The sequence below is a fragment of the Hippocampus zosterae genome, chromosome 1, assembly GCF_025434085.1.
Source record: "Hippocampus zosterae strain Florida chromosome 1, ASM2543408v3, whole genome shotgun sequence".
NCBI lineage: Eukaryota > Metazoa > Chordata > Actinopteri > Syngnathiformes > Syngnathidae > Hippocampus > Hippocampus zosterae.
The window spans coordinates 1,556,130-1,571,090 of record NC_067451.1 but is presented as its reverse complement, the minus strand read 5'-3'; the positions used below and the strand labels follow the sequence as shown (position 1 = coordinate 1,571,090).

Here is a 14,961-nt window from a genome sequence, read left to right as displayed (position 1 = left end):
TGTAGGCTTGCATCCCAGAAAGGAAAGAAAAGGCTTCCAGTTCTCTCTTGAAAACCACCTTGTTGAACACAACGCTCGGGTTGCCTTCCTTGAATATTTGAGAAGGAAATCTTTCACTTGGATTTCCCCCAAAACAAGTTGTTGAGTGCCTCTATTACTCGCGTAAAGCCTATATTATGTTATCATGTTTTATAAAATCATTTACTCATTGGGGAGTTTCATTGTGATAAAAATAGTGCTTCGCCCCATATTTTTTGGCAATTTGCTTCAAGGAATTATGGCAAAGTGAGTTGAGGGGTTTCATTTAGACTAAAATAGTACTTTGCCACCAACCTTGCTGGTTTCACATATCACTGAATTATATTAAAGTGAGTTGAGGAGTTTGGGTACCTCTAGGTGATTCTTTCACGGCAGGTCTCGGTTTTTATCCATACTTATGAAAAAAAAAATGCTTACAAATCTGCAAACGGTCTGCAATTTAGCGGAAAATGCTGTACTCTCCTTTTTTTAGTAAAAAGAATTCCCCATTTTTCTGTCAAATGTAAAAAACACGCGTTGAAATAAGTTTCAGTGTGACTTTGGTTGGTGATATTTTCAGGCTGAAAGTTCCTCCAAACCTTTTTGTTCCAACTTGAACGTCAACCCGTGTTTGCGTGTGGGCTGCATCTTACTACCTGGCCCTTTCGCTCCCAGAGGCGCGCTGTCCCCCGATTGGGCCCCTGAACAACATCTTGGTGTCGCCCCCCGCCTGCACGAAAAGGCTGGCATCCCCAGGCTCCGCCTGCATGCTCACCTGTCGGCAAGGATATAATCTCCACGGAAACAGAAAGGCGGTATGTCTCGGCTCAGGCAACTGGACCGCCAATGTCCATCGGGCGGTGTGCAAAGGTATTTATTCCATTGCGCATGCCGCGTCCCTGTGATTGGCCCAGCCGTATTCAAGCCGTGAGACTTTTTTTTTTTGTTTTTGCCGCGGTCGTTCAGATGTCGAGCCGCCGTGGGTCGAGTGTCCGGAGAGTATCATCGCGGCGACGGATGACCGACGCAGCACTGCTCACGTGGTCTGGAACGCTCCGGTCGTCCTCGACAACTCCAAAGAGGAGGTTCGATGCCCTGCAGAAACATTGTGGGATGTGAGAAGGCTTTTTGTGGGGAGTTTTTTTTTCTCTTCAAGTATGCTACTCTTCCTCTAGGTGGCAGTGCAGGTGAAACCGGTGTACACACCGCCGCAACTGCTCCCCATCGGAACGGAGACCATCACCTACATTGCGGCAGATCGCTCCGGCAACCAGGCCAACTGTTCTTTCACAGTCACTGTCATTGGTAACCGTGTTTCGCAACCTTTCTGGAGCCACACATCTAACGTTTGAAAATGTTTGCGCTGGGTTTGTGCTCGAAGTCAAGGGAATGGAACTCTGACATTGCCGCCTCGGGTTCAAGGAACTATGTTGAAGGGCGTTGAGGAGTTCCATTTTGAAAAAGTTGTGCTTTGCCAGCACCGTGCTGCATCTTAACTCAGTGAACTATGTTGACGTAATTTGTGGAGTTTCATTTTGACAAAAGCAGTGCTTTGCCGCCATCTTGTTGCATTTTGGAGTCAAATGATTATGTGGAGTGAGCTAACAATTTTCATTTAGACAAAGAAATAGTCCATTGCTGCCATCTTTGGTGTTTTGGAGTCAAGGAACTAGCTCTTATGCGGAGGTGAGTTGAGGAGTTTCCTTTGGACAAAAATAGTGGATTGCCAAAATCTTGGCGTCGAAGAACGATATTGAACTAAATTGAGGCGCTTGAGTTGGACTAGGCTCGTGCTTACTGCCATCTTGTGTTTTACTTGGGCAACAACAGAGCAATGCCGCAATCTTGACGTCAAGGAACTATCAAAGTGAGTGAAGTAGTTTCGTTTCGACAAATGATTTGCTTTGCGACCAATTTGTGGCATCTTGGTATCAAGCAACAATGTTAAAATTAGTTGAGAATTTTGACGGAGACAAACAAATGTGCTTTTCTGTCACTTTGTGACATCTGTAGGCAGTTAGAAAGCCTTTTTTTTTCTTCAATTACTCAGCGGCGTTTCGATATTTGCGGAGTTCATTCTGGCAGCCCAGTGAGCCTAGGAAGTGTAATTATAGGCTTACATTTACAGGAAACGTCCTCTGATCTTTGTCACTCAAGCAACTCATTCATCTCAGCAGGTGCAAAAAAACCCCAAACAATCAAGTTTGAGTTTTTGTCTGTAATCCCAGTAGGCAGGCGGAAAAAAATCCCCGTGAACATTTCCATATGTTACCACGGGAGGTGGAGCCGAGTGTTTATTAATAGGAAACATATGGCGCAAGCCGCCGTCACCTTTGGATTTGTTTACATTTTTTTCATTTCACGTGCCACCGTCCTGCCTAGATACGGAGCCCCCGGTGATTGACAAGTGCAGGTCCCCGCCCACGGTCCAGGCCACGGACGCGGAGACAGCGGTGGTTTGGGAGGAGCCGCAGTTTTCCGATAACTCAGGTATGTCTGGCGACCGCGCTCCGCTGGTTTCTTCTCCTGAGCACTCCTCATGACCGATAAACAAGACCCTTTTCCACTTTTCCATCCGGCGACTGGAAAAAAAAGGGGGCCCCGGCTTGTGTGTGCGTTTTTTTCGGGAGACTGCACGGAAGATGGATTGTCATTGTCTCGAAGAGAGACAAATAATGTTGAAGTTGAGTTTGTCATTCCAATGCCAAAAACAGATGTGAGAACTTGCGCTCGTTCCCTTGATTTTTCACACATGCACAGTGCGCACGTACATGCGTATAGCGTTGTGAACAGCGCGTCAAAGTGACGATTGTCCCTTCTTTATTTATTTATTTATATTTTGGGGAGGGGGGGGAGATGTTTGAATTACTTTCCTTATTATTTATCTTTTCCTTAAATTGTTCTGCATGTATGTAAAATTAAAAAATAAAAAAGGAAACAATCATCATAAAGAATTGGCCAAAAATTGGGGAAAAAAAATTACTCGCCTATTTTCACAGGTTGTAAAAGAGCTAATATCAGCTCGTTAAATTGGACAATTATTCAGTCGGGCCCGAATTGGGAGTATTTCTTTATCAGTGTTTTTTTTTTTCACTAATCTCAATACATTGTTTTAAGTAAATCACAAAGTCTACAAAGTATTTTTACCGCACCTTGCTCTAAATCAGGGGTGTCCAAACTTTTTGCCAAGGGGGCCAGATTTTATGTGGTAAAATGTCGGGGGGCCGACCTTGGCTGACATTCTTTACATTGAACAACAATATTGTTCAACAAATTTTAGTGAGCCAGTCTGTTTCACATTTCCATTTTTATTTTAATTTCAACAATCTTAAGAATTTCTTTTGGTTCATTTGAAACATGTATAGCACATGCAACTGCTTATTCACTTGACTTTTTCTTAAACAGAAGTCTCCTGAGTGCAAATTGATTGATTTGAAACATAAAATGTATCACCATGACTTTTCAATAGTCACAAAACCTTTGACTCGAACAACAGGGAAATGAACAAGCAATACACATAACCACAACTGCAAGGATCATTTGAAATATGACATATCAGTCAATATAAACACGGAGTGATGTCTTGTTAACTCGTGAGTGATGCCCTCTAGTGTCTAAATGCTATTACTCATTTAGTGAATGCTATTACTCATTTAGCCACTAGAGGGAAGCAGTACTCTATGAAACCTGCGGGCCAGACGGCGCTGATTTTATGACAGGGGCCGAGGGCCGGATGAAATTCGACCGCGGGCCGTATTTGGCCCGCGGGCCGGACTTTGGACATGCCTGCTCTAAATCATACCCCCATTTCTCAAAAAAATGCCCCCCACCCTAATCGGAGGAGGTCATACACACATCTGCGATGTTCATCCGCTGCGGACATTTGCACCGTCGGCTTCCTGTCCGCATCCTGTCCGCATCCTGCTGCTCGACATCTGTCCAGCTGCCGTATGTCGCGGTGAGAGATGACAAATGGCATTTCGGCGCCGTGTCATTTATCATCTCGCTCCCCCGTGTGACAAAAGTGGCAAAATTGCTCCTGATTTCGCCCTTTTTCCCCTGTCCTTGTTTACCGAAATTAATTTAGATGAAGTATCTGTACTCTTATTTTACATAGAGTACAGCGTGAGTCATTTGGCCGCTTCTGCTATTTTCAAATGTGGCAGGAAAAAAGTAAAAAGAAAATTTCAGGTCGACACTTAAAATCGAAGACAGTAATCCAAACGTATTACTTTGTCACTTTCCATCACAGTGCACGACAGACACTTTCACTCGACTTTGTCTCAACAAGGCCCTCGGCGACCACCTGTCTGCCCCCCTTGACCCCCCCTTGTAATAACAGGCTGCACGGGCTTCCCACGGAGGCCGCACGGCGTCAGGCCAGCTCCGTTTTCGACGTCAGAGTTTTGTTTTTCCAGGCCCACACCCTGATGCCAGATCTAAATATAGCTGCCAGTCGCCAGACACGCACACATACGATACGTTTTATATTTATTTCGGCTGGAAAGGGAGACCCCCAGACATGTGTCAGCCCAGCTGCTCCCGAAGTGCTCTAACGGGACGGATTCAATCGCCATTCAGGTTTTTCCACCCCTTATTTTTTTTTTTTTTTTTCTGACATACGTAGCCAAAAAAGTTTCAGCCTTTCCACGAGGAACGGGCGGGAACAATCACGCGCATTTCAGTTGTCTGTAGAGGCAAAGCTAATTTTGGTTGTGTGTGTGAGAGGTTTTCAGTCATGGATAAGCAAAAAAAAAAAAAAAAACAATATTGATGTGAGAGCATTTCATTCATGTGTGAGACTTTCTTGTGGTGTAAGTCTCTCAGCGCTGAATGTTTCAATTATATATGCATAAAAATGTAGTGAATGAGGGTGTTTCTGTAGTTTGTGACAGAGCCTTTGTGTGGGGACAAAAAGAATTTCAGTTGTGAGTGTGAGACCATTTCTGTAGTGTATGAGTACAAAACATCAGTAATCCACGTGAGAGCACAGTAATTTCAGTAGTGTATGTGCAAAAAAAACATCCTGCGTTAATGTGAGAGCACTTCATTTGTATGTGAGAGTGTTTTTGCTGTGTCAGTAGTGAGTATGGAATTGTTAGAGTTTTGTTTCTCAATGAAAAAAAATCTGGAATGATGTGACAGTGTTTGAATTGTGTGTGTGTGCGCGTGTGTGTGTGCGTGTGTGTGTGAGTGTCAGTCAGTGCATGCTAGTCATGAGGAGAGCCTTTCAGTAGTGTGTGAGAGTATTTTAAGTTTATGTATGAGCAAAAATAATTTCAATTGTATGAATGAGAATTTTTTTATAGTGACTTAATAGGGGGAATGAGAGACAGAGTGCAGAATAATCCTATAGTGTGTGAGAGTAAAATTTCCAGAAGCCAGAAGACGTGAGACATACAGCTAGTTGTAGCGGTTGCACAAGTGCACACACCCTCTTGTAATTTGAGAAGCGGCTACGTTCAGAATTAACCAATCACACTCAAACTCGATCAATGCCATTCAACACATACCAAGCAAATAAAGTTCAACTGTTCCCAGTGGGCATGTTATGCTGAAGCACCTGCCCCCAATTGTGTCCGCACATGCCTACCCAAGTGTGAGTGAGAGGCTCACACGTGTTGCCATTCCCAGCTTCCAAACTTTTTGCTTCAGAATGCATCTTTATTCATCCATCGATGCCAGTGATGTATCGTGTATCGCGACAAGTTCTCTTCAATGCTTCTTGAATGCATTTTGCCCCGAAAAGTAACCTCAGACTGCCCCCTGCAGGATAACACCTGACCTGATCGTGTTGAAATGTGATTTTTGACTCTGTGTGTTTGTTTGTTTGTTTGTTTTGAAGGTGGTCGTCTGTCGGTGACCAGCAGCCATTCTCCAGGTTCGCTCTTCCCCGTCGGAGAAACCTTGGTCCAGTACACTGCCACTGACGCGGCGGGAAACAGCCGCACTTGCATCCTCACCATCACAGTGCGAGGTAAACGACGATGACATACGCTGCAATCACAGCGGTCCGTGCCTGTGTGTTGCAATTACCATTTATTGATGGGTTTTTTTTTTTTTTTTGGTGTCCAGGCACGACCTGTGAGCAACCGTATGTCCCGATGAACGGAGAGTTCATCTGCCTGGACGAAGAGACGGGCGTCAACTGTACGCTGCAGTGTAAGCAGGGCTACAGTTTCACTCAGGACGCAGTGCACAGCTACTTCTGCGCCCACAACGGGCTGTGGGAGCCTCCCTACTCCCCGGACAGACCCGACTGCTCGGGTTCGTGCAACACGAGACGCTTCGATTGCCCGAAAGCCAACTCCCTGTCGAAAGTTTTCTTTTTTTTGGTTGTTTCCGCCGCCAGTAAACCGAGTGGCTAACAATGGGCTGAAGCCATTCGAGATGCTGTTTAAAGCCTCGCGCTGCGACGACATGGACTTGGTCAAGTCATTCACAGGGGAGTTGAAATCTCATCTGAGACGCATGGTGAGAAGCAGCTCCGTTTGCTTTGTACCGTGTCTAAAATGGACTTTTTTACACGCTTCCTTGCCTTCGTAGCTCCCACACATTTGTAGCGGTGACGATGTCACCTGCAAACTGGAGGTGATGCCACAAGGCAACTGTCTGGAGTACAACTACGACTATGAGAACGGATTCGCCATCGGTACGTTGCCCAAATACTTATCGGACCGACGTTTGCAGCGAGCTTTTGTGGTGGCCACTGGCTTCATCCTTCTTCATGTCTGCCTCAGTACCAGGCGGTTGGGGGCCTCAGGGAGCGCAGGACTACACCTACTCGGAGTCCGGCTTTGCCACAGGCGCCCGCCCGCTCTCCGGGAAACCGCAAAGTCGCCATCGCAGCAAGAGGCACAGAAAGATCCGGGGCCCCACCCGGGACCAGAAAATCCAGATCTTTTTCAACATCACGGGTAGAAACTTTGAGAGTGCCAATGTTCACTTTTTTATCCACGTGAGAGAGTGTCACCATTCAATTCGGTGTTCACGTGGTGTCCGCGTTTACTTTGCGTTAAGCTGAGGTTTCCTTGACTTATTGTGGTCATCTGACTTTGTTGCGTAGAATTTTTCACAGTTGTCCACATAAATTCTTAAAAGACTGCAAAGTAGAATTCAAGTCTTTCATATTCATTCTTCAGACTGATCTTGTTTCTTGTAAACGTTCTCCCAGCAAGCGTCCCTCTCCCGCTGTCGCGGAACGACTCCATCGAGGCGGCCAATCAGAGGAGGCTCCTGCGAACCCTGGAGCTGCTGACCAACCGGCTGAAACGGACGCTGGCCAGGCAGCCGCTGTCCAGTTTCCACGTGTCCTCGGAGATGATCGTTGCGGACGCCAAGTCGCTGGAGAGCAGGAAGGCTTCGCTCTTCTGCAGACCCGGCTCGGTGCTCAAAGGAAGGATGTGCGGTAGGCGGGTCGGAATAACCTCCTCCGTTATTTGCCGTCCACACCCGCGGTGATTGTGCCCGCTTTTTGCAGTGCAATGTCCGGTGGGAACTTATTTCTCTCTGGAATATCATGAATGCGAAAGCTGCTGGATCGGTTCCTACCAGGACCAGGAGGGTCAGCTGGAGTGTAAATCCTGCCCCGGGGGCACGTCCACTGCCTACCTGCACTCTCGCAATGTGGCCGAGTGCAAAGGTTTGCGACGAAATCTCCCTGCTCCCTGAATTCGGTTAAAATTCCGAACTCTGTGTTCAAAATGTGTTTTCAGGGCAGTGCAAGCCTGGCAGTCACTCTCTGAATGGGCTGGAGATATGTGAATCCTGCCCTCTGGGTCACTTCCAACCCGGTTACGGCGCCAGGGACTGTCTGGTCTGTCCTGACGAGACGTCCACTGTCACCCGGGGAGCAGTGCACGAGATGGAGTGTGGAGGTGATGGCCCGCACTCTGAACCTAAGTGGATGTTCCAATACTTGGGGTGGGGGGCATTTTGGTCAATTTAGAAGTGCTCGTTTTACTCCTGTACTTTCGGCAAAGTAAAAAAAAAAAAAAAAAAGTACAGGCACTGAAATACCCTCCTCGACTGTATTTGTCTATTAATGTGACAGAGACTCTCCACGCTTTCCTTTACATAAAAACACACACACACACTTATATATGTATATACATATAAAAATTCCTCGTCTCTATATATACAGTATATATATATATAGATATATATAGACCTATATATATATATATCTATATATATCTCTATATATATAGATATATATATATATACTTTACATAAATATTTTTTTACGTAGTTGGTACACATTATAGTCTTTTATTTTGGTCGATGAGTTCTAAATTCTGCACTCCATGTCCGCTATGCTTGCGCAGTTCCATGTTCATCAGGTCATTTCTCCCGCACCGGTCTGGTTCCCTGCTACCCTTGCCCCAGAGATTACTACCAGCCGGATCACGGGCGCTCTTATTGCCTGTCCTGCCCCTTCTACGGAACCACCACGGTTACCGGGGCAACCACCATCCAGCATTGCTCCAGTAAGAGTTCCAATTCCGCTGGGATATTTACCTCTTTCCACATTCCCTCATCCAGTTCAAAATATTGTCTCCCATTCTACATTTCAACAATTCAAATAATTTCGCAGCATTTCCCTTCAGAATCATCTCTTTGACAATCACATGTCATATCGACAGACATAATTTGTTCTGTTTCATTCACAGGCTTTGGCTCCAGCTTCTTGCCCAAAGAGGAGAGTGTGACTGCCGCTCCACAGGTGGAGGTCATCGAGGACTACCAAGCCAGCAGCCAGGTTGGCCGCATGTTTTTTTTTCTCTCTCTCTCTATTGAGCCAACTGCGCCGTGAGGTGTGCTTCAGTCCGATCTGTTCCAGCAGGTTTTCCACGAGTGTTTCCTGAATCCCTGTCAGAATAAAGGGACATGTGAAGAGGTCGGCGCTGGCTACGTGTGCACGTGCATGCCTGGATTCACAGGTACAAGCAGAGACCGGACCCGTTTAGGCCTGGCCTTCTTGAACTTCAACTCCCTTGTATACTACTAAATGCCTTCGGAGTTAAGACGTACCCCCCCAACCCCCAACAGGTGCCAAGTGTGAGGTCGACGTCGATGAGTGTGACTCGGCTCCATGCCAGAACGGAGGCCTTTGTAAGGACGGCATGGGAGAATTCCAGTGTCAGTGCAAGGCGGGATTTTTAGGTCAGGCATTTTTTGATTTTGTAATACAAAAATTAAAAAAAAAAATCAATCAATGACATTGTCAAAACAAGTGTTCTACAGGAAACAACATATACATTGTTCCACTCGTGCTCTTTTTCTGAGCAGGAATTAAAATTCTGAAGTTGCTGTTTTTTGTTTGTTTTTAGGGTTTTTTTTTTAATAATATGGTGAGTAGGGTTTGAAAAGTTGGTAAAATGGCAGTGCTGACTCTGTTCAAAATTGATGAATTGCACAGCCTGACATGGCAAATTTTGACGCAATTGAAATTCAACTTGACAAATTAAATTTTGTCTCAGGCTCTTTGTGTGAAGCGGAGGTGAACGAATGTCTCTCATCCCCCTGCCTGAATGAAGGCGTGTGCGTGGATGAAGTCAACAGATTCACGTGCAGTTGTGCCGGGGGCTTCACAGGTTAGAAGCATTTCCCGTTTTGAGCAAAAACAAGAGCTATGTGCTACATTTCCTTTTTTATTTTATTTTTATTTTTTTTGCTTTTCCTCGGCCTTCGCTTCCTCAGGACCTCGCTGTGAACTGGAAATCAACGAGTGTCTGTCGGACCCATGTGAGAACGGCGGCGTGTGTGAGGATTTGACGGGCGGTTACGCTTGCAACTGCGCCGTCGGCTTCTCGGGGGACCGCTGCGAGGTCAACGTTGACGAATGTAGCAGCGCCCCCTGTCTTAACGGCGCCACCTGTCTGGATGGGGTGAATGATTTCAGGTGATCCATTCCATTCAATCCCATTCCATTTCATTTGTTTTCTGAATGTCCCAGAGCGTCGTCAGTAGTTTGCAACAGAGATACTATCATTTTCATTTGCTGTTCATCTCCTTGTTCGACAACGGCAAATGCACTGAAACCTAAAGCGGTTTACAGAAGATTAACGTTGAACCAATCATTTTTGTCTACATTTTGTCTACTGTCCACAAGCTCATTGCTAACATAGAATGTCAAACATCTTAGACAGGTGAACCAAAAATGAGCTTTGTTGTGACCGTAATTATAAACCTTAAAATAACTGCTCCTGAACACACATGGTGCAGCAACACATGCAAACCGAGAACTATACTCGCTGCTCTGTGCGAGTCCTCCTGAAAAGGTTCTTCATGTTTAAATTTTACCCCAAAGCTTAATGCAAGTGCACATGTAGCACGGTGTCACGACCGACTCTCACAGTTGTATTTTGGGAACGTGCCTCATCCATGTTGCCGATTCGCAGGTGCGAGTGTGTGGAGGGTTACAGTGGTCCACTTTGCGAGGTGGATGTGGACGAGTGTGACCCCAACCCCTGTGTGAACGGGGCCAGCTGCCTCGATGGTCTCGGGTCCTACACTTGCCGCTGCCTCCCTGGGTTCAACGGAACCAGGTGTGAGACAGGTACTCTAGGACAGATGATGTACAAGTTTTTGGTCGCCATGAGAACGGAATGCCCATTTGAAACCAATATTTGGGATAAAACCGTTTGGTTTCTCTGCCCCCCACCCCCGCCAGAAATGTCTCCCGCCTTCAACCTAGACTTTGAGATGTCGGGTATCCATGGCTACGTACTGATGGATGGAGTGATGCCGGCACTTTCGGAGATCACGTGCACCTTCTGGATGAAGTCATCAGACACCACCAATTATGGCACGCCCATCTCCTACGCCGTCGAGGACAGCGATAACGCCTTTCTTCTCATAGACTACAACGGGTCAGTCATAATTAATCAGACAGTAGTTCTAATCAAAGTTACGTTTGACCGGTGTTCGCGTTCTAAGTGTATCCTTGGAAACACCCCGTTGCAGGTGGGTGCTGTACGTGAACGGGAAGGAACGAATAACCGACTGCCCGGCAGTTAACACCGGCAGCTGGTACCATATCGGGGTCTCCTGGAGGAGCTGGGATGGCGACTGGAGGATCTACATCAACGGCAAGCCCTCAGATGGAGGCAAAGGCCTGTCAGTTGGCAACAGTATCCCAGGTGTAGTGCTAGTTTCTGCCCGCTCACGTCACATGCACAAAGCTTTACTCTCAATGGAAACATCTCACTTCGCCATAATTCCTTGGACCAACTGACTTGCTATCTATTAAGGCGGGGCTTTGGTGCCATCTCGTGACACGGGAGGGGGTATCAGAAGAAAATGCAAAAAATTGTGACTTCTGGGGAAAATAGCGGAGCATAGGCTCCACACACACACAAATTGTCATGTAGTGTTATTGAATCAAGTGACTAATTCACACGCCCCCGAAAAGGGTGATAATGGCCAATAGATGCTACAAAAGGGCGGCAAATCACTATTTTGGTCAAAATGGAGCTCCATAATCCACTACCAAGCTGTTAAACTGATTAATTCACTTCCACATTGCGCCTCGACATCAAAATGCCCTGCAAGCACTCATTTGACCTAAACTAAACGCCTCAACTTACTTCAACGTAGAGCCTCGGGCCTGAGATTTTCAGCAAAGAATTGAGGATAGCCCCCCCCCCCCAAAAAAAAAAAAAATCCACGAATTGGCAAATGTGTGAATGCCGAACCGTGAATACACACGCGCTGGTGCTTACTGGAGAAAAGAATCCAATAATCCATTCATTTTGTCGGATGGTTGTTAACGGCTGAGATTCGACCCTTGTGCTATAGGTGGAGGGGCACTGGTCTTGGGTCAGGACCAAGACCAGAGAGGTGAAGGCTTCAACCCAGTGGAATCCTTTGTTGGCTCCATCAGCCAGCTCAACATCTGGGATCGCGTCCTGACACCCCAACAGGTATGTATTGAATCTCATCACAGTCACGGTTTGTAAAACAACATCCGGGTTGAGGCTGCTGCATTTTAATACGGAGCGTGACGGTAGCACTCGGAGAGCTAAGTGTGCTCTTGTGTAGATTAAGGTCCTCGCGAGCAGCTGCTCCGCCTCCCACGTCACTCACAGAGGGAACGTCCTCGCCTGGCCAGACTTTCTCAATGGAGGTCTGGGCCGCGTCAAAGTCAACCTCAGCAGCATCTTCTGCGCTGGTGAGTGTGCATGGGGTCGGTCGCCGGTCAATCACACGGCAACGGCGATCGGTGTGGCCCAATCGGTGTCTGTCAACAGACTGCCCACCGTTGGAGAACGCTGCGCCCCACCTACACGCCTCCACGGTGGAGGTGAGTCCCGGCGCCCTGGTTCAGCTCTCGTGTGATCCCGGCTTTTACCTGGTGGGGGAGCCAGTTCTGCAGTGCCAAAATCAAGGAGAGTGGAGCCACCCTCTTCCCAGCTGTGAACGTAAATAACAAAGTCTCCTGCTGTTGCAAAGCCTGTTTCCATTCTTTTTAAATGGTGCCGCATTTCAAAAGGATGACCAGTAGCTTATTTACACGATGCTGCATTTTCAGGGTGTCCTGCAGCAATGTTCTGTTCCCCTTCATTAACAGGAGTCTCCTGCGGGCCCCCTCAACTCCCCGAGAACGGACAGTTTCAGGGGGACGACTTCCACGCCGGCGGCTCGGTTGTCTACCAGTGCAAGCCCGGCTTCTACCTGCTGGGAGACGCCAAGGTGCACTGCTCCAACAGCGGCAAGTGGGGAGGAAATCCGCCGGCTTGTCTCGGTAATTCACGCCACATTCTGGTTAATCCGCAAGGTTGGAAGCGCAGTATGTGTTATGTCATCCTTTGTGTGCATTGGAGATGTGGACGAATGCGCCCTGGGATCGGACTGCGACAGTCACGCGAGCTGTCAGAACACTGACGGCTCTTACACGTGCTCCTGCATCCACCCGTACAGTGGCGATGGCAAGAATTGTACAGGTAAAGGCAGCTCGCCAGTTCACCAGATTTTATTGGGGTGCGGGGGAGGGAACTGATCCGTTTTCACAATTCAAATTTTTTAAGGCAGCGCTTTGCCACGTCCTGTGGCATCTCGGTGCCAAGGAACTATGTGGAAGTGCGTTGAGTAGCTTTATTTCTATCAACATGGTGCTTTGTCAACATCTCCTCATGGCCTGTTGGTGCCAAATACCTATGTTGCACTGAGTGGAGGGGATTAATTTTGGGAAAAGTAGTGCTTTATGGCTCATATGAGCCATTTTAGTGTCAAGGAACAATATTGAAGTAAGCTGAGCAACTTTATTTCGATATTAAAAAAAAGTGCTTTTTTTGCGCATTTTGGGGCCAAGCAACAAATGCAGTGCTTTGCTGCCATCCTCTGGCAGCAAGAGGCAACTATAAACCCTTTTGAGAGAATTAATTACATGTAGATGTTCACTCTTCTCAATAATCATCGCGTGGGAACTCTGAACTTGTGTGTAAAAAAAAAATCGGGTGAATGTAGAGTTAGCCATTCCACTCTAGTACATTTGTAAAAGTGGAGTTTCACAAAATGTAAGAATGACTGTTCACGCTTATTGGGGCAGAACCCATCAAGTGCGAGCCACCGGGAGAGCCTGACTTTGGCCACAGAGACGGCACCAACTTCCTGATGGGCAGTCAAGTGGCCTTCCGCTGTGAGAACGGCTACGAATTAATCGGAGCGGCTCAACTGCAGTGCCTGGAGACGGGAAGATGGGACGGCCCTGTTCCCCACTGCAGAGGTGATTAAGCACAGCTTCGCTCCGTTGACTTCCACGTGTTTACAGGCAGATCTGCCACATCCAATATGGCGGACGCCCCGCCATCTTACAGCAACGGGCGCTCAATGAGGCCCGCTCTCTTTGGTTTTGATATCGAGGGTATCGACACTTTTCTAAGAAATGTCCTCTCATGTTTGCACAACAGCCCAATCTTGCCCCCCGCCATCTGTTCCAGAGAATTCTCTCATGACAGGAAGCAACTTCACCTATGGAAGCAAGGTGACTTTCAGGTACCCTTTAGCACCATATCATTTTCCCACCCCAAACAGTGGACCCTTGTGCTCCCATCTTCCATGTGATTCTTCATTCGTCAACTGTATGACAGGAAGCTCATTATTCATGTTAACGACTAGCCTTGGCATGATTTACCGATGTTGACGCGCATGTCTCAACTGTGCTTGCAGCTGTATGAAAGGTTTCCTTCCTCAAATCCCCTACGAGTTCCAGTGTATTTCTAGTCTGAGGTGGAGCGGGACACCACTTGTATGCCATCCGGTGTCCTGCGGGGGACCGCCGATTGTCGGGAACGCCTACTACACCCTTACCACAAACACGTACAAGTCGACTGTCTCGTACTCCTGCGCGGAAGGGTTCAGGTAGGATGAAAATACATGTAGGGTTCAATCCAACAATGCCTCAAGTATTTCAGATTGTACACGGTGTTGACAACTTTGCGTCCACATCCACCCTCGCAAAGTAGACCACTTTTTTTTTTTTAAATAATTTTTGCTGTCGCACCTTGAGTGATGTCATTGCCAGGATTTTCTTTGTGCAAAGACCACAGGGCCCCATAGAAGTGGTTTGTGAAGAGACGGGGGAGTGGAGCCGGCCCTATCCTCGCTGTGTCAGCGTCCTGTGTGGCGACCCCCCAACCATGAGAGACGCCGTGACTCGAGGAGAGAACTATGAGCTGGGGAATAAGGTGCACTATGTCTGCAAAGAAGGGTAAATTAGACCGTTTTTTGCTCAACAAAAACAAATTTAAAAAATATGTGAACACGCCAACATCTTAATTCCCAAGGCTGAAGCCAGCGGAAGCGCCTACTTAAGGCTCCGCAACCACGAGGGGCCTCCGAAAGCAATTAACAGTCAACAGAGTCTGCAATAGTGTTGAGGAAGAGCATAGTCGCGGAAACGTTCAATGTTCACAAATTAAATGTTTGTCTTCAGGGAGC

The 14,961-nt window shown here is 47.1% G+C and overlaps 1 protein-coding gene across 4 annotated transcripts in view; it reads left to right on the top strand.

Annotated features, from left to right (window-relative positions):
- Positions 1 to 14,961, top strand: part of svep1 (sushi, von Willebrand factor type A, EGF and pentraxin domain containing 1) — a 57,386-nt gene that overhangs the window by 28,780 nt on the left and 13,645 nt on the right. For all 4 annotated transcript variants that reach the window (XM_052071814.1, XM_052071806.1, XM_052071835.1 and 1 more), the window contains 30 exons: positions 694 to 888; positions 985 to 1,103; positions 1,194 to 1,323; positions 2,401 to 2,508; positions 5,864 to 5,995; positions 6,094 to 6,285; positions 6,371 to 6,492; positions 6,565 to 6,670; positions 6,759 to 6,935; positions 7,193 to 7,426; positions 7,499 to 7,660; positions 7,734 to 7,895; positions 8,346 to 8,507; positions 8,691 to 8,779; positions 8,864 to 8,960; positions 9,070 to 9,183; positions 9,501 to 9,614; positions 9,721 to 9,922; positions 10,422 to 10,579; positions 10,694 to 10,892; positions 10,987 to 11,162; positions 11,821 to 11,945; positions 12,064 to 12,193; positions 12,273 to 12,443; positions 12,593 to 12,766; positions 12,846 to 12,965; positions 13,571 to 13,747; positions 13,932 to 14,016; positions 14,191 to 14,382; positions 14,564 to 14,731. In XM_052071814.1, coding sequence (XP_051927774.1) covers positions 694 to 888; positions 985 to 1,103; positions 1,194 to 1,323; positions 2,401 to 2,508; positions 5,864 to 5,995; positions 6,094 to 6,285; positions 6,371 to 6,492; positions 6,565 to 6,670; positions 6,759 to 6,935; positions 7,193 to 7,426; positions 7,499 to 7,660; positions 7,734 to 7,895; positions 8,346 to 8,507; positions 8,691 to 8,779; positions 8,864 to 8,960; positions 9,070 to 9,183; positions 9,501 to 9,614; positions 9,721 to 9,922; positions 10,422 to 10,579; positions 10,694 to 10,892; positions 10,987 to 11,162; positions 11,821 to 11,945; positions 12,064 to 12,193; positions 12,273 to 12,443; positions 12,593 to 12,766; positions 12,846 to 12,965; positions 13,571 to 13,747; positions 13,932 to 14,016; positions 14,191 to 14,382; positions 14,564 to 14,731 — 4,492 coding nt within the window. The remainder of the gene's footprint in view (positions 1 to 693; positions 889 to 984; positions 1,104 to 1,193; positions 1,324 to 2,400; positions 2,509 to 5,863; positions 5,996 to 6,093; positions 6,286 to 6,370; positions 6,493 to 6,564; positions 6,671 to 6,758; positions 6,936 to 7,192; positions 7,427 to 7,498; positions 7,661 to 7,733; positions 7,896 to 8,345; positions 8,508 to 8,690; positions 8,780 to 8,863; positions 8,961 to 9,069; positions 9,184 to 9,500; positions 9,615 to 9,720; positions 9,923 to 10,421; positions 10,580 to 10,693; positions 10,893 to 10,986; positions 11,163 to 11,820; positions 11,946 to 12,063; positions 12,194 to 12,272; positions 12,444 to 12,592; positions 12,767 to 12,845; positions 12,966 to 13,570; positions 13,748 to 13,931; positions 14,017 to 14,190; positions 14,383 to 14,563; positions 14,732 to 14,961) is intronic.